Source organism: Takifugu rubripes, chromosome 13 (assembly GCF_901000725.2).
Source record: "Takifugu rubripes chromosome 13, fTakRub1.2, whole genome shotgun sequence".
Classification (NCBI taxonomy): Eukaryota; Metazoa; Chordata; class Actinopteri; order Tetraodontiformes; family Tetraodontidae; genus Takifugu; species Takifugu rubripes.
Window position 1 is genome coordinate 961,541 of NC_042297.1, and position 18,352 is coordinate 979,892.

Sequence of the window (18,352 nt, forward strand, 5' to 3'; positions counted from 1 at the left end):
GCTAACCCTAACTATGCTAACCCTAATCCTAACCATGCTAACCCTAACCATGTTAATCCTAACCATGGTAACCCTCGGCCTTGTTCAGATTTCAGGATAACAAACCCTTAGTTAACCGTTAGGGTTAGGTTAATGGTTAACTATGGGTTAACCATTAACCTAACCCTAACTGTGAAAAGTTTGATATTCTCTCCTAGCCGTGGTCGTACGTGGGGTCACCAGATCATAACGATAGTCATAACGAATCATCACACTAACGAGGGTCAGCGCTCCAGCCATCATGGAGACGGGGGTGTGACTAAAACCAGCCAGCAGCTGTTATCAGGTTAACTTGAATGGTGAACAAATGTAATGAAAAGAGTGGTGTAGAAAGTTGCTCAGTTTTCCCAGAATGCTTTGGGGATTTTCTTTCTGGACTGTGCTGCCCTCAGGGTGCTGCTGGGCCTTGGATATATTTGGCTCGGCCGGCGTGCGGCGGTCCTGCAATTAGGCCTTTTCCTGATTCAACACAGGATATGGCGCTCTGACAAACATCGCCATAGATCCCCTGGAGCTAGCAGCGCAGCTAGCCTTAACCATAACCCAGCTAGCCACTTCCTGTTTTGAAATTTCCTGTTCTCTTCACTGGAAGAGATGCTTGTGTCAACTGCTGATACGCAGCCTCTGAACTGGGATGTTCCTCGTCCTGTAGTAGTTCTTCATGCTAGTTAGGGTTAGGGTTAGATCACCCAGACGGTTAGGGTTAGATCACCCAGACGGTTAGGGTTAGATCACCCAGACGGTTAGGGTTAGATCACCCAGACGGTTAGGGTTAGATCACCCAGACGGTTAGGGTTAGGGTTAGATCACCCAGACGGTTAGGGTTAGGGTTAGATCACCCAGATGGTTAGGGTTAGATCACCCAGATGGTTAGGGTTAGATCACCCAGACGGTTAGGGTTAGATCACCCAGACGGTTAGGGTTAGATCACCCAGGCGGTTAGGGTTAGATCACCCAGACGGTTAGGGTTAGATCACCCAGACGGTTAGGGTTAGATCACCCAGACGGTTAGGGTTAGGGTTAGATCACCCAGACGGTTAGGGTTAGGGTTAGATCACCCAGACGGTTAGGGTTAGGGTTAGATCACCCCTTTTTCTTTCTGGACTGTGCTGCCCTCAGGGTGCTGCTGGGCCTTGGATATATTTGGCTCGGCCGGCGTGCGGCGGTCTGCAATTAGGCCTTTTCCTGATTCAACACAGGATATGGCGCTCTGACAAACATCGCCATAGATCCCCTGGAGCTAGCAGCGCTGCTAGCCTTAACCATAACCCAGCTAGCCACTTCCTGTTTTGAAATTTCCTGTTCTCTTCACTGGAAGAGATGCTTGTGTCAACTGCTGATACGCAGCCTCTGAACTGGGATGTTCCTCGTCCTGTAGTAGTTCTTCATGCTAGTTAGGGTTAGGGTTAGATCACCCAGACGGTTAGGGTTAGATCACCCAGACGGTTAGGGTTAGGGTTAGATCACCCAGACGGTTAGGGTTAGGGTTAGATCACCCAGACGGTTAGGGTTAGGGTTAGATCACCCCTTTTCTTTCTGGACTGTGCTGCCCTCAGGGTGCTGCTGGGCCTTGGATATATTTGGCTCGGCCGGCGTGCGGCGGTCTGCAATTAGGCCTTTTCCTGATTCAACACAGGATATGGCGCTCTGACAAACATCGCCATAGATCCCCTGGAGCTAGCAGCGCTGCTAGCCTTAACCATAACCCAGCTAGCCACTTCCTGTTTTGAAATTTCCTGTTCTCTTCACTGGAAGAGATGCTTGTGTCAACTGCTGATACGCAGCCTCTGAACTGGGATGTTCCTCGTCCTGTAGTAGTTCTTCATGCTAGTTAGGGTTAGGGTTAGATCACCCAGACGGTTAGGGTTAGATCACCCAGACGGTTAGGGTTAGGGTTAGATCACCCAGACGGTTAGGGTTAGGGTTAGATCACCCAGACGGTTAGGGTTAGGGTTAGATCACCCAGATGGTTAGGGTTAGGGTTAGATCACCCAGACGGTTAGGGTTAGATCACCCAGACGGTTAGGGTTAGGGTTAGATCACCCAGACGGTTAGGGTTAGATCACCCAGACGGTTAGGGTTAGATCACCCAGATGGTTAGGGTTAGATCACCCAGACGGTTAGGGTTAGATCACCCAGACGGTTAGGGTTAGGGTTAGATCACCCAGACGGTTAGGGTTAGATCACCCAGACGGTTAGGGTTAGGGTTAGATCACCCAGACGGTTAGGGTTAGATCACCCAGACGGTTAGGGTTAGGGTTAGATCACCCAGATGGTTAGGGTTAGATCACCCAGACGGTTAGGGTTAGATCACCCAGATGGTTAGGGTTAGGGTTAGATCACCCAGATGGTTAGGGTTAGATCACCCAGACGGTTAGGGTTAGATCACCCAGATGGTTAGGGTTAGGGTTAGATCACCCAGACGGTTAGGGTTAGATCACCCAGACGGTTAGGGTTAGGGTTAGATCACCCAGACGGTTAGGGTTAGATCACCCAGACGGTTAGGGTTAGATCACCCAGATGGTTAGGGTTAGATCACCCAGACGGTTAGGGTTAGATCACCCAGACGTTAGGGTTAGGGTTAGATCACCCAGACGGTTAGGGTTAGATCACCCAGACGGTTAGGGTTAGGGTTAGATCACCCAGGACGTGGGTTAGTGTTAGACCCCGACGGTTAGGTTAGATCACCCAGACGGTTAGGGTTAGATCACCCCGACGGTTAGGGTTAGGGTTAGATCACCCAGACGGTTAGGGTTAGGGTTAGATCACCCAGATGGTTAGGGTTAGATCACCCAGATGGTTAGGGTTAGATCACCCAGATGGTTAGGGTTAGGGTTAGATCACCCAGATGGTTAGGGTTAGGGTTAGATCACCCAGATGGTTAGGGTTAGATCACCCAGACGGTTAGGGTTAGATCACCCAGACGGTTAGGGTTAGATCACCCAGACGGTTAGGGTTAGGGTTAGATCACCCAGACGGTTAGGGTTAGATCACCCAGACGGTTAGGGTTAGATCACCCAGACGGTGAAGAACTGCTTCAGATGCAGATTCAGACCAGTTGTGTCCAGACCTGTCTAATTTTTGTCAGGATAATTGAAGAAGGCCAAATGTTAGGGGTTAGGGTTCCTGTAGTCAGGGTTAGGGTTCCTGTAGTCAGGGTTAGGGTTCCTGTATTCAGGGTTAGGGTTAGGGTTCCTGTAGTCAGGGTTAGGGCTCCTGTACGTCAGGGTTAGGGTTCCTGTAGTCAGGGTTAGGGTTCCTGTAGTCAGCTACTCTTTAGGTTAGGGTTCCTGTAGTCAGGGTTAGGGTTCCTGTAGTCAGCTACTCTACAGGGTTAGGGTTAGGGTTCCTGTAGTCAGGGTTAGGGTTCCTGTAGTCAGCTACTCTACAGGGTTAGGGTTAGGGTTCCTGTAGTCAGGGTTAGGGCTCCTGTAGTCAGGGTTAGGGTTCCTGTAGTCAGGGTTAGGGGTTCCTGTAGTCAGCTACTCTACAGGGTTAGGGTTAGGGTTCCTGTAGTCAGGGTTAGGGTTCCTGTAGTCCAGGGTTAGGGCTCCTGTAGTCAGGGTTAGGGTTCCTGTAGTCAGGGTTAGGGTTCCTGTAGTCAGGGTTAGGGCTCCTGTAGTCAGGGTTAGGGCTCCTGTAGTCAGGGTTAGGGCTCCTGTAGTCAGGGTTAGGGCTCCTGTAGTCAGGGTTAGGGCTCCTGTAGTCAGGGTTAGGGCTCCTGTAGTCAGGGTTAGGGCTCCTGTAGTCAGGGTTAGGGTTCCTGTAGTCAGGGTTAGGGTTAGGGTTCCTGTAGTCAGGGTTAGGGTTAGGGTTCCTGTAGTCAGGGTTAGGGTTCCTGTAGTCAGGGTTAGGGTTCCTGTAGTCAGGGTTAGGGTTAGGGTTCCTGTAGTCAGGGTTAGGGCTCCTGTAGTCAGGGTTAGGGTTCCTGTAGTCAGGTTTAGGGTTAGGGTTCCTGTAGTCAGGGTTAGGGTTCCTGTAGTCAGGGTTAGGGCTCCTGTAGTCAGGGTTAGGGTTCCTGTAGTCAGGGTTAGGGTTCCTGTAGTCAGGTTAGGGCTCCTGTAGTCAGGGTTAGGGTTCCTGTAGTCAGGGTTAGGGTTAGGGTTCCTGTAGTCAGGGTTAGGGTTCCTGTAGTCAGGGTTAGGGTTCCTGTAGTCAGGGTTAGGGCTCCTGTAGTCAGGGTTAGGGTTCCTGTAGTCAGGGTTAGGGCTCCTGTAGTCAGGGTTAGGGTTCCTGTAGTCAGGTTTAGGGTTAGGGTTCCTGTAGTCAGGGTTAGGATTCCTGTAGTCAGGGTTAGGGTTCCTGTAGTCAGGGTTAGGGTTCCTGTAGTCAGGGTTAGGGCTCCTGTAGTCAGGGTTAGGGCTCCTGTAGTCAGGGTTAGGGTTAGGGTTCCTGTAGGGGTTAGGGTTCCTGTAGTCAGGGTTAGGGCTCCTGTAGTCAGGGTTAGGGCTCCTGTAGTCAGGGTTAGGGTTAGGGTTCCTGTAGTCAGGGTTAGGGTTCCTGTAGTCAGGGTTAGGGCTCCTGTAGTCAGGGTTAGGGTTCCTGTAGTCAGGGTTAGGGTTCCTGTAGTCAGGGTTAGGGTTCCTGTAGTCAGGGTTAGGGTTCCTGTAGTCAGGGTTAGGGCTCCTGTAGTCAGGGTTAGGGCTCCTGTAGTCAGGGTTAGGGTTAGGGTTCCTGTAGTCAGGGTTAGGGTTCCTGTAGTCAGGGTTAGGGCTCCTGTAGTCAGGGTTAGGGTTCCTGTAGTCAGGGTTAGGGTTCCTGTAGTCAGGGTTAGGGCTCCTGTAGTCAGGGTTAGGGCTCCTGTAGTCAGGGTTAGGGCTCCTGTAGTCAGGGTTAGGGCTCCTGTAGTCAGGGTTAGGGCTCCTGTAGTCAGGGTTAGGGCTCCTGTAGTCAGGGTTAGGGCTCCTGTAGTCAGGGTTAGGGCTCCTGTAGTCAGGGTTAGGGCTCCTGTAGTCAGGGTTAGGGTTCCTGTAGTCAGGGTTAGGGCTCCTGTAGTCAGGGCTAGGGCTCCTGTAGTCAGGGTTAGGGTTAGGGTTCCTGTAGTCAGGGTTAGGGTTCCTGTAGTCAGGGTTAGGGCTCCTGTAGTCAGGGTTAGGGCTCCTGTAGCCAGGGTTAGGGTCCTGTAGTCAGGGTTAGGGTTCCTGTAGTCAGGGTTAGGGCTCCTGTAGTCAGGGTTAGGGCTCCTGTAGTCAGGGTTAGGGTTAGGGTTCCTGTAGTCAGGGTTAGGGTTCCTGTAGTCAGGGTTAGGGCTCCTGTAGTCAGGGTTAGGGTTCCTGTAGTCAGGGTTAGGGTTCCTGTAGTCAGGGTTAGGGCTCCTGTCAGGGTTAGGGTTAGGGCTCCTGTAGTCAGGGTTAGGGTTCCTGTAGTCAGGGTTAGGGTTCTGTAGTCAGCTACTCTACAGGGTTAGGGTTAGGGTTCCTGTAGTCAGGGTTAGGGTTAGGGTTCCTGTAGTCAGGGTTAGGGCTCCTGTAGTCAGGGTTAGGGTTCCTGTAGTTAGGGTTAGGGTTCCTGTAGTCAGGGTTAGGGTTCCTGTAGTCGGTTAGGGCTCCTGTAGTCAGGGTTAGGGTTCCTGTATCAGGGTTAGGTTCCTGTAGTCAGGGTTAGGGTTCCTGTAGTCAGCTACTCTACAGGGTTAGGGTTAGGGTTCCTGTAGTCAGGGTTAGGGTTCCTGTAGTCAGGGTTAGGGTTCCTGTAGTCAGGGTTAGGGCTCCTGTAGTCAGGGTTAGGGCTCCTGTAGTCAGGGTTAGGGCTCCTGTAGTCGGGTTAGGGTTCCTGTAGTCAGGGTTAGGGTTCCTGTAGTCAGCTACTCTACAGGGTTAGGGTTAGGGTTCCTGTAGTCAGGGTTAGGGTTACCTGTAGTCAGGGTTAGGGTTATGGTTCCTGTAGTCAGGGTTAGGGCTCCTGTAGTCAGGGTTAGGGTTCCTGTAGTCAGGGTTAGGGTTCCTGTAGTCAGGGTTAGGGTTCCTGTAGTCAGCTACTCTTTAGGGTTAGGGTTCCTGTAGTCAGGGTTAGGGTTAGGGCTCCTGTAGTCAGGGTTAGGGTTAGGGTTCCTGTAGTCAGGGGTTAGGGTTCCTGTAGTCAGCTACTCTTTAGGGTTAGGGTTCCTGTAGTCAGGGTTAGGGTTAGGGCTCCTGTAGTCAGGGTAGGGCTCCTGTAGTCAGGGTTAGGGCTCCTGTAGTCAGGGTTAGGGTTCCTGTAGTCAGGGTTAGGGCCTGTTTTCAAAGGTTAGACCCCCAAAATGCTGAACTGTTTATCTGTGTTTTCTCATCCCAGCTCTGATGGTACACGCTGACCGGTGAAGCTGCTGGACTCCTGACTCCACAATCCCTTCATCATGTCTGGATGCATGTAAGTAGGATCTTCTCACGGGGACTCGGAATCACCACATCACCATGCAGAAGTTCTTGGGTTCCTGTCCTGAGGAGCTCTGCGTGGCTCAGAATTGGGGCATTGACCTTTGCCAAAGGTCATGCATGTAAAGCGTCGGATGTTCAACCAGCCAGTTAGACGACAAGATCTAAGTATTTGCATTTTCTTTGATTTGAATTTTGTGACTGTCATGTGACCATGAGCCCTTTACCTCTGCAGGTGCCATGGTCCACCGGAACAAGAGTGTGTAGCCAAGTACAACTTCCAGACTGCCAATGAACAGGACCTGCCCTTTCTGTAAAGGAGACGTGTTGACTATTATTGGAGTCACCAGGGTAAGAGCGGCCCAGTCCGGCCCCCACAGCTGTCAGCCATGGTGCTCTCAGGGAGGGACCGTCCCTCAGCACCAGTCCCTCAGCACCAGTCCCTCAGCACCAGTCCCTCAGCACCAGTCCCTCAGCACATCACATCCCAAACTCAGGATTCAGGGCTGTAATGTTGCCTGGAACCACACAAACCTTTAGAACATGCGAGCTTCCAAAGCAGAACCACACGTCTCACATCAGTCTCATGGAACTGAGCCAGTAAAAACAGCTGCTTCTGTTTGGCTTCAAAGCATCTGAAGAATTACACGAATTTGCATATTTTGCTGTTGGAGCTCAGGTGGCTTCCAACGCGCTCAGGTCCAGGGACGCGCTCAGGTCCAGGGACGCGCTCAGGTCCAGGGACGCGCTCACGTCCAGGGACGCGCTCAGGTCCAGGGACGCGCTCAGGTCCAGGGACGCGCTCAGGTCCAGGGACGCGCTCAGGTCCAGGGACGCGCTCGCTCACGTCCAGGGACGCGCTCGCTCACGTCCAGGGACGCGCTCGCTCACGTCCAGGAGCTTGCTCACGTCCAGGGACGCGCTCACGTCCAGGGACGCGCTCACGTCCAGGGACGCGCTCACGTCCAGGAGCTCGCTCACGTCCAGGGACGCGCTCACGTCCAGGATCTCTTAGATTTGTGGATTCTCACAAGTTCAAGCCATGGAATCTATTTCAGGGGTTCTGTTGAGCACCTCGGAGGACTGGAACCACTGGAAGACCCCTGTGAGAGGAGAAGCCCTCAGTGGTGATCAATGATGGTTCCTGGACAGGTTCCACCGACCCAAAACACATGGTGTTATAATGGTCATAATGGAGGTGTCAACGAGACCATGAGCCCAAAGAGAGCAGCAAGGTTCCTGGTCCAGACCTCCATCCTGGAGGGACCAGCCCAGGCCCCAGACCTTAGACCAGGACACAACACCTGTCGGTTAATTGATGTCATGAAGACGTTCCGTCCTCTTTTTACCGCTCCAGTTTCCTCTTTTTGCATCTTAAAGCTGGACTTTGAGCCTCCTTAGATCCAACAGTGTAAAATGCAAATTCTTTACATTTTTCAACTGGTCTCACAGTTCCAGTAATCTGGAATGTGGTCTCACGTGGTCCTGCAAAGGTTCAGATGGGAGGTGTGCCGCTCCAGCAGTGGTCCAGGCTGACCCAAGACCCAGAACCAGCACCAGTATCCAGATTATCTAAAAGTCTCACCCTTCAGAACGGGTCCAAGATGCAGTTTGATGAGATGTGCAGCTGGTTATGGAGGCACAGGATTCATCCTATGGAAGCTTCAGCTCGTCTGAATCAGTCCCCCTTAATACTGTGCTTCTGTGACAGGATCCAAACTGGTACCGGGCCAGAAACACGGTGGGCAGAGAGGGCACCATCCCAGCTAACTATGTCCAGAAGAGGGAGGGGGTGAAGTCCGGAGGGAAGCTCAGCCTCATGCCGTAAGTACCACACAGCATGTCCACCTGGGTCAGGGAACGTTCTCAGACATCCAGGTCCAACAGAATTCTTGCTTAAGCAAAGGGTTCTGAACCCTGTCCTGGGTCCAGCCTCCAGCTACACCCAAAAGATAAGAGATGGAGGCTGGACCCTGTCCTGGGTCCAGGGGTTAGGGTTAAGGTTAGGAGCTAGGGGTTAGAGCTAGGGGTTAGGGTTTACAGTTAGGGGTTAGGAGTTAGGGGTTAGGAGTTAGGGGTTAGGAGTTAGGGGTTAGGAGTTAGGGGTTAGGAGCTAGGGGTTAGGGGTTAAGGTTAGGAGCTAGGGGTTAGAGCTAGGGGTTAGGGTTTACAGTTAGGGGTTAGGAGTTAGGGGTTAGGAGTTAGGGTTAGGAGCTAGGGGTTAGGAGCTAGGGGTTAGGGGTTAAGGTTAGGAGCTAGGGGTTAGAGCTAGGGTTTAGGGTTTACAGTTAGGGGTTAGGAGTTAGGGGTTAGGAGTTAGGGGTTAGGGGTTAGGAGTTAGGAGTCAGAGTTAGGGGTTAGGAGTTAGGGTTAGGAGCTAGGGGTTAGGGTTTACAGTTAGGGGTTAGGAGTTAGGGTTTACAGTTAGGGGTTAGGAGTCAGAGTTAGGGGTTAGGAGTTAGGGGTTAGGAGCTAGGGGTTAGGGGTTAAGGTTAGGAGCTAGGGGTTAGGAGTTGGAGTTAGGGGTTAGGAGTTTAGGGTTAGGGGTTAAGGTTAGGAGCTAGGGGTTAGGAGTCAGAGTTAGGGGTTAGGAGTTAGGGTTAGGAGCTAGGGGTTAGGGTTTACAGTTAGGGGTTAGGAGTCAGAGTTAGGGGTTAGGAGTTAGAGGGGTTAGGAGCTAGGGGTTAGGAGTCGGAGTTAGGGGTTAGGAGTTAGGGTTAGGGGTTAAGGTTAGGAGCTAGGAGTCAGAGCTAGGGGTTAGAGCTAGGGGTTAGGGTTTACAGTTAGGGGTTAGGAGTCAGAGTTAGGGGTTAGGGTTAGGAGCTAGGGCCTAGGGGTTAAGGTTAGGAGCTAGGGGTTAAGGTTAGGAGCTAGGGGTTAAGGTTAGGAGCTAGGGTTAGGAGTTAGGGGTTAGGAGCCAGGGGTTAAGGTTAGGAGCTAGGGGTTAGGAGTCAGAGTTAGGGGTTAGGAGTTAGAGGGTTAGGAGCTAGGGGTTAGGAGTCAGAGTTAGGGGTTAAGGTTAGGAGCTAGGGTTAAGGTTAGGAGCTAGGGGTTAAGGTTAGGAGCTAGGGGTTAGGAGTTAGGGGTTAGGAGCTAGGGGTTAAGAGCTAGGGGTTAAGGTTAGGAGCTAGGGGTTAGGAGTCGGAGTTAGAGGGGTTTGGAGTTAGGGGTTTGGAGTTAGGGGTTTGGAGTTAGGGGTTAGGAGCTAGGGGTTAGAGCTAGGGGTTAGGGGTTAAGGTTAGGAGCTAGGGGTTAGGAGTCAGAGCTAGGGGTTAGGAGCTAGGGGTTAGGAGTCGGAGTTAGGGGTTAGGAGCTAGGGGTTAGAGCTAGGGGTTAGGGGTTAAGGTTAGGAGCTAGGGGTTAGGGGTTAAAGTTAGGAGCTAGGGGTTAGGAGTCAGAGCTAGGGGTTAGGAACTAGGGGTTTGGAGTTAGGGGTTAGGATTTAGGGTTAGGAACTAGGGGTTAGGGTTTACAGTTAGGGTTAGGAGTCAGGGTTAGGAGTTAGAGGGTTAGGAGCTAGGAGTTAGGAGTCAGAGTTAGGGGTTAGGAGCTAGGGGTTAGGGGTTAAGGTTAGGAGCTAGGGGTTAGGAGTCAGAGTTAGGGGTTAGGAGCTAGGGGTTAGGAGTCAGAGTTAGGGGTTAGGAGTCAGGGTTAGGAGTCATAGTTAGGGGTTAGGAGCTAGATCCTGCAGGTTAGGAGTTAGAGGGTTAGGAGCTAGGAGTTAGGAGTCAGAGTTAGGGGTTAGGAGTCAGAGTTAGGGGTTAGGAGCTAGGGGTTAGGGGTTAAGGTTAGGAGCTAGGGGTTAGGAGTCAGAGTTAGGGGTTAGGAGTCAGGGTTAGGAGTCAGAGTTAGGGGTTAGGAGCTAGGGGTTAGGGGTTAAGGTTAGGAGCTAGGGGTTAGGAGTCAGAGTTAGGGGTTAGGAGTCAGGGTTAGGAGTCATAGTTAGGGGTTAGGAGCTAGATCCTGCAGGTTAGGGTTAGGGTTAGGAGTTAGAGGGTTAGGAGCTAGGGGTTAGGGGTTAGGAGCTAGATCCTGCAGGTGTTGGGGGGGGGTTAGGGTTAGGGTTAGGGTTCTCCAGCCCTGCAGATCCTGCAGGTGTTGGGGGGGTTCCTGTGGCAGCCTCTGCCTCCACCTCGCTCCTTTTTGGTCCTTTTTTCCATCCTGGACAGTAAATCTGACTGGAACGTTCGTTGTACTGCCACCTGCTGGAGACAGCTGTAGGAATAAAGGTACTGATCCACAAGCATCACGGTGTAGCTGAGGTTCTGCTCTTCCTCCAGGTGGTTCCATGGGAAGATCACTCGGGAGCAGGCGGAGCGGCTCCTGTACCCTCCAGAGACGGGCCTCTTCCTGGTGCGGGAGAGCACCAACTACCCTGGAGATTACACCCTGTGTGTGAGCTGTGACGGGAAGGTGGAGCACTACCGCATCATTTACCACAACGGCAAGCTCACCATCGACGAGGAGGAGTACTTTGAGAACCTGATGCAGCTGGTTGAGGTGAGGGGCAGCAGCACCGACCCATGTGGATGGGGCATCTGGACTCAGGAGGCCAGTGGCCCAGACACAGACCTCCTCCCACTATAGCTGCTGTGCACGTAGACGTGCACGTAGAGAGGCGCTGTGATCTGCCCAGCAGGGGTCGTTGGGTTCTGTTGCCTGGTTCAGGTGGTGGGGCGACGGCGTCCTGGGCTTAATTTAACACACACACACGCACACACACACACACACACACACAGCTGATCTTGAGATACACACCTGCATCAAACACAAGCAATCACACCTGTGGCAGCTTCCCTGGGTGGTCAGAAGGGTCAGAGCAGGGGTCAGAGCAGGGGTCGGAGCAGGGGTCACAACAGGGGTCGGCAACACGCGGCTCTCTAGCGCCGCCCTAGTGGCTCCCTGGAGCTCTTTCAAAAATATGAAAATGGAAATAGATGGTGTGACTATATTTTATATTTTAATATAATTTCTGTAGGAAGAAAAATGTGACAAACATTCTTACAGTTTTCCAACGCTGTAAAAATGTGTATAATAAATATTTAAATTCAACATCTCATTATAATGGAAGTTAAACTTAAAGCACCATCGTGCAGCAGAGCGGCCACGTGGCGCCTCGTGCTCTCCAGGAGAGCATCTGCGCTCCACTGAGAAGGGTTAGAGAGCCTCGTTATCTAGATTAGCTCGCTAATCTACCCAAACATGTGTTCTAGACTCTATATAACAAAGGGTTGACAGTTTTAGTGCTCTGCTATTACAGCTGCTGATGGGGGAGAGCTGCTCCTTTCCCAACAGTGCCCCCTGCTGGTTCACATCACATCCGACATGCTGAGCTTTCTGCTGTAGCTCTGCTGTTCTGGGGGCTCTGGTCACTGGCCAAACACCTGTGTGCTGCATGATGGTCACTGGCCAAACACCTGTGTGCTGCATGATGGTCACTGGCCAAACACCTGTGTGCTGCATGATGGTCACTGGCCAAACACCTGTGTGCTGCATGATGGTCACTGGCCAAACACCTGTGTGCTGCATGATGGTCACTGGCCAAACACCTGTGTGCTGCATGATGGTCACTGGCCAAACACCTGTGTGCTGCATGATGGTCACTGGCCAAACACCTGTGTGCTGCATGATGGTCACTGGCCAAACACCTGTGGCCTGCATGATGGTCACTGGCCAAACACCTGTGTGCTGCATGATGGTCACTGGCCAAACACCTGTGTCCTGCATGATGGTCACTGGCCAAACACCTGTGTCCTGCATGATGGTCACTGGCCAAACACCTGTGTGCTGCATGATGGTCACTGGCCAAACACCTGTGTCCTGCATGATGGTCACTGGCCATCTGGATGTGCTACGCTAATACAGGAACTGGTCGGGTCATCGACGGGGTTCACACACCCAGTAGTGTGATCCACAGGCAACATTGGGAAGGTGTGAGCTCTGGTTAACTCGGGGTTAACTCGGGGTTAACTCGGGGTTAACTCGGGGTTAACTCGGGGTTAACTCGGGGTTAACTCTGGGTGACACATGTTAGCAGCACTTGACACAGGCTTTGCCTCACAAATGCACCGTTTAGGGGTCAGGGGTCAGGGTGCAGCAGCAGTAACCTGTGTGTGTCCCCAGCACTACACCAAAGACGCGGACGGCCTCTGCACCAGGCTGATCAAACCCAAGGTGATGGAGGGAACGGTGGCGGCCCAAGACGAGTTCTCCAGGAGTGAGTGCACACTGAGCATCACTGGTGTCGCCTTAGACTGTTTTTGTGTGCTGACAGATGCACAACAGCCCTATAAAACAGTGATAGCATAAAGGGGTTAGCCTCCGAGGGTAATGCACGTTGACCTGCATGGAGCTGAGTTCACAAGGTGCTGAAGGTGGTTCTCCTGGTCTGGGCAGGTGGCTGGGCCCTGAACAGGAAGGACCTGAAACTGCTGCAGACCATCGGCAAAGGGGAGTTTGGAGGTGAGACGGTGAATCCATCAGGCCACCACACCAACCCTAACCCAACCCAACCTAACCCTAACCCCAACCCCAACCCTAACCCAACCCCAACCCTAACCCTAACCCTAACCCCAACCCAACCCTAACCTAACCCCAACCCAACCCCAACCCCAACCCCAACCCAACCCCAACCCCAACCCCAACCCCAACCCAACCCCAACCCCAACCCAACCCCAACCCCAACCCTAACCCTAACCCAACCCTAACCAACTAACGTCTCTCGCTCTTGCCAGATGTGATGGTCGGAGACTACCGGGGGACCAAGGTTGCAGTCAAGTGCATCAAGAACGACGCCACCGCTCAAGCGTTCATTGCCGAGGCCTCAGTCATGACGTAACTACCTGCTGTTCTCCCAGAAGAAGAGAGCTGCTAATGGTGGCTAACGGCTCTGTTGCTCCTCTCTTTCCTAAAGGCAACTGAGGCACAACAACCTGGTGCAGTTGTTGGGGGTAATTGTTGAGGAGCGGGGCAGTCTCTACATCGTCACAGAGTACATGGCTAAGGTAGGGTACCATGACAACCCTCTAGTGCACACGTGCAGCTACAGAGCAGCAGCATGCAGTTAGCATCTCAGCAGGAGAGCAGCTTAGGGTTAGAGGGTTAGGGTTAGTATCAACAGGGTTAGGGTTAGTATTAACAGGGTTAGGGTTGGTATCAACAGGGTTAGGGTTAGTATCAACAGGTTAGGGTTAGTATCAACAGGGTTAGGGTTGGAGGGTTAGGGTTAGTATCAACAGGGTCAGGGTTAATATCAACAGGGTTAGGGTTAGTATCAACAGGGTCAGGGTTAGGGTTAGTATCAACAGGGTCAGGGTTAGTATCAACAGGGTTAGGGTTAGATGGTTAGGGTTAGTATCAACAGGGTCAGGGTTAGTATCAACAGGGTTAGGGTTGGAGGGTTAGGGTTAGTATCAACAGGGTCAGGGTTAGTATCAACAGGGTTAGAGGGTTAGGGTTAGTATCAACAGGGTCAGGGTTAGTATCAACAGGGTTAGGGTTAGAGGGTTAGGGTTAGTATCAACAGGGTCAGGGTTAGTATCAACAGGGTTAGAGGGTTAGGGTTAGTATCAACAGGGTCAGGGTTAGTATCAACAGGGTTAGGGTTAGAGGGTTAGGGTTAGTATCAACAGGGTTAGGGTTAGTATTAACAGGGTTAGGGTTGGTATCAACAGGGTTAGGGTTGGTATCAACAGGGTTAGGGTTAGTATTAACAGGGTTAGGGTTAGTATCAACAGGGTTAGGGTTAGTATTAACAGGGTTAGGGTTGGTATCAACAGGGTTAGGGTTAGTATTAACAGGGTTAGGGTTGGTATCAACAGGGTTAGGGTTAGTATCAACAGGGTTAGAGGGTTAGGGTTAGTATCAACAGGGTCAGGGTTAGTATCAACAGGGTTAGGGTTAGAGGGTTAGGGTTAGTATCAACAGGGTTAGGGTTAGTATCAACAGGGTTAGGGTTAGTATCAACAGGGTTAGGGTTGGAGGGTTAGGGTTAGTATCAACAGGGTCAGGGTTAGTATCAACAGGGTTAGAGGGTTAGGGTTAGTATCAACAGGGTTAGGGTTAGTATCAACAGGGTTAGGGTTGGAGGGTTAGGGTTAGTATCAACAGGGTCAGGGTTAGTATCAACAGGGTTAGAGGGTTAGGGTTAGTATCAACAGGGTCAGGGTTAGTATCAACAGGGTTAGGGTTAGAGGGTTAGGGTTAGTATCAACAGGGTTAGGGTTAGTATTAACAGGGTTAGGGTTGGTATCAACAGGGTTAGGGTTGGTATCAACAGGGTTAGGGTTAGTATTAACAGGGTTAGGGTTAGTATCAACAGGGTTAGGGTTAGTATTAACAGGGTTAGGGTTGGTATCAACAGGGTTAGGGTTAGTATTAACAGGGTTAGGGTTGGTATCAACAGGGTTAGGGTTAGTATCAACAGGGTTAGGGTTAGTATTAACAGGGTTAGGGTTAGTATTAACAGGGTTAGGGTTAGTATCAACAGGGTTAGGGTTAGTATTAACAGGGTTAGGGTTGGTATCAACAGGGTTAGGGTTAGTATCAACAGGGTTAGGGTTAGTATCAACAGGGTTAGGGTTAGTATCAACAGGGTTAGTATCAACAGGGTTAGTATCAACAGGGTTAGGGTTAGTATCAACAGGGTTAGGGTTGGAGGGTTAGGGTTAGTATCAACAGGGTCAGGGTTAGTATCAACAGGGTTAGGGTTAGAGGGTTAGGGTTAGTATCAACAGGGTCAGGGTTAATATCAACAGGGTTAGGGTTAGTATCAACAGGGTCAGGGTTAGTATCAACAGGGTTAGGGTTAGAGGGTTAGGGTTAGTATCAACAGGGTCAGGGTTAGTATCAACAGGGTCAGGGTTAGTATCAACAGGGTTAGGGTTAGAGGGTTAGGGTTAGTATCAACACACTTTACAGATGAGTTTGGACATTAAACTAGAAGTGCAGAGAATATTTATATAAAACTGGAAGAATTGTGATAAGTTAGGAATGTGCAGATGAAAAGTTAAGCTAAAGTGTATAAATAAGTTTAAACTGTAGCTACGTAGGCTAGTGTGTAAGTGTAGTGCAGTGGTGTGTGTGGGGGGTCAGCTGGAGTTCAGCAAGGACCCGGCTCTGGAGGAGAAGCTGGTCCTGGTCCTGAGGGTTCTGAGATGCAGCCAGAGCTTCTTCTGGATGTCCTCGATGGCAGGAAGTGGGTTCCTGTGATGCGTCGGGCAGGTTCCTCCACCCGCTGCAGAGCCTGGCGCTCAGTGCTAGCGCTGAGCGCTAGCGCAGCTGCTATACCAGGCTGTTGGTTAGGGTGCTGTCTATCACACAGACGGCTGAAGGCGGGGGTCTTCCTCAGGAAGGGGGGCTGGTGGGCCTCCTTGATCAGGCGCAGGTGTAGATCTAACCCCCGGGGAATGTGGCGTCACATGCCTCCTCGCTAATGTTGTCGGTCTGATGCACTCGCACTTCCACCCTGTAATGAACGGCTGGTTTTGACCTGCACGTGTGCTGTGTGCTCCGATCCAGGGCAGCCTCGTGGACTACCTGCGCTCTCGAGGACGGACCGTGCTCGGCGGCGACTGTTTGCTCAAGTTCTCTCTGTGAGTCTGCTTTCAGGTTTAGGCCGTAAAACAGGCGCTAGCTTGAGTGTTAGCCTTTGGTTGCTGTGTGCTAAAGCTCTCCCCACCTGAGGGCCTCTGAGTCTGTAACTGCTCATGTCTCCTGTCTGGCTGCACCTTCCAGAGACGTCTGTGAGGCCATGGAGTACCTGGAGGCCAACAACTTTGTCCACAGAGACCTGGCTGCTCGAAACGTGCTGGTTTCTGAAGACAACATTGCCAAAGTCAGCGACTTCGGTCTGACCAAGGAGGCCTCCTCCATCCAGGACACGGCCAAGCTGCCCGTCAAATGGACCTCCCCAGAAGCTCTCAGAGAGAAGGTCCAATGTCCTCCCTGTTTGCCCCCGTTGTTGTTCAGCTCTGTGTCCGTCCTTTCAGACCCCCCCTCCAGCTGTGTCAGTGCCTGTCTGACGGGGGCTCTTGTCTTTCAGAGGTTTTTCCACCAAGTCGGACGTCTGGAGCTATGGGATCCTGCTCTGGGAGATCTACTCTTTTGGCCGGGTGCCTTATCCTAGAATTGTAAGTACCCGGACCCCACCAGCAGGGGGCAGGCTTTGTCAGCGGGACCCACAGGAAGCGTGGGTCAGAATGTGTGCTCAGGCCTCCTGAGGAGCGAGCAGAAGCAGACGTTAGCATGAGTGTGTGTGCAAGGGTGGAATGATGGGATGGAGGGAAGCAGCTGTTTCTGAAGCGTCTCCGTCCTCTCTGTCTCCCCAGCCGCTGAAGGAGGTGGTGCCTCGGGTAGAGAAGGGATACAAGATGGACGCCCCGGACGGGTGCCCCCCCGCTGTGTATGACCTGATGAAGCAGTGCTGGACCCTGGACTCGGCCTCACGACCCTCCTTCCGGATGCTGAGGGAGAAGCTGCAGCATATCAGAGCCAAGGAGCTCTACCTGTAGAGAGGGGGTGGGGGGACAGCGGGAGGCCGGACTGAGGCACGGCTGTGACCAGAGGAGGGGGGGCACAGGACCCTTCTCCCGCTGTCTTGTGGGACCATGGCCCCTGCCCAGGCAGTCCACCAGCCCCCCACCACCACCTGTGCTTCCACTGAACTGGTTTCCTGTTTGTGTTGTGCAGCTTCTTTCTTCTCTCGATGGCCCTTTGGCCTCTGTCCCCCCCCCCCCCCCCCTTCCTGGTCTGGCCTCTGTCCCCCCCCCCTCCTGGTCTGGCCTCTGCCCCCCCCCCCTCCTGGTCTGCCCTTTGGCCTCCTCCCCCCCCCACCCCGGTCTGCCCTCTGTCCCCCCTCCTGGTCTGCCCTTTGGCCTCTGCCCCCCCCCCCCCTCCTGGTCTGGCCTCTGCCCCCCCCCCTCCTGGTCTGCCCTTTGGCCTCCTCCCCCCCCCCTTGGTCTGCCCTCTGTCCCCCCCCTCCTGGTCTGCCCTTTGGCCTCTGTTCCCCCCCCCCCCCCCTGGTCTGGCCTCTGCCCCCCCCCCCTCCTGGTCTGCCCTTTGGCCTCCTCCCCCCCCCCCTGGTCTGCCCTCTGTCCCCCCCTCCTGGTCTGCCCTTTGGCCTCTGCCCTCCTCCTGGTCTACCCTCTGCCCGCCCCCCCCTCCTGGTCTGCCATCTGCCCCCTGCCCCCCCTCCTGGTCTGCCCTCTGTTCCCCCCTCCTGGTCTGCCCTCTGGCCTCTGCCCCCCCCCAGAACCCTCCTCTCCTCCTTTAATCCTCCTCCTCTCCCAACATGGCATTACCTGGAGGGGGAGGCGGGCCTTTTCCTCCATGTTTGTCAGGTGCTGTCTTCTTCTGCGTGGACCTGTGGTCTTCATCATTCCGCCCCCCCTCCCAGGGTGGTGTCAGGTGTGGGGCCTTCGCTCTGTGCCAAAGTGCCTCCAGTCTGCAGAGCTCCACCTCCCTCCATCGGATTATTGTGCATCCATTTTTTAATTGCCTTTTTATTCAATCTTTTTTTTAGCTTTGCTTTTTGACGGGGGGGCTATCAAACTGTTTTTTAACCCCCCCACCGCCAACACCTTGTCAGTGATGTTCCACCTCTACCCAGCGGAGCAGGAGCGGAGCGGGGCGGCCCCCCCGCAGCAGCAGACGGTGGGGGGGGTGGACAAACATGGTGGACTCATCATAAGTGGGCTTGTTTTTATATCAAAATCTATTTAAATGATTAAAAAGAGCAGCGCGACGTCAAAGAGGACTCGGAGAAGAACGGAGGACTTTGAGGAACGTTCTGTGTCTGGGGGGTGGGGGGTGGGGGGTGCATGCTGTGTGTGAGGCCTTGGGCTCAACTGTCAGTGCTGTCAGTGTTCATTGTTTTATTATGCTATCATGAATAAATCATTCCATCTGCAACCAGCCAGAGCCCCTGCATCTCTGTGGAGCCCTGCAGGAACCCTGCAGGA

At 52.8% G+C, this 18,352-nt stretch overlaps 1 protein-coding gene across 1 annotated transcript; it reads left to right on the forward strand.

Moving 5' to 3' along the window:
- Window positions 1-6,606: 6,606 nt before the first annotated feature.
- LOC115252095 (tyrosine-protein kinase CSK-like) lies at window positions 6,607-17,149 on the forward strand. The gene is given in 13 exon segments (XM_029846426.1): window positions 6,607-6,648; window positions 6,650-6,697; window positions 6,699-6,743; window positions 8,104-8,216; window positions 10,673-10,892; window positions 12,516-12,609; window positions 12,789-12,854; window positions 13,127-13,226; window positions 13,306-13,396; window positions 15,912-15,985; window positions 16,128-16,330; window positions 16,437-16,522; window positions 16,721-17,149. Coding segments are annotated over 13 exon segments (1,365 nt in total). The 3' UTR covers window positions 16,904-17,149.
- Window positions 17,150-18,352: the final 1,203 nt, after the last annotated feature.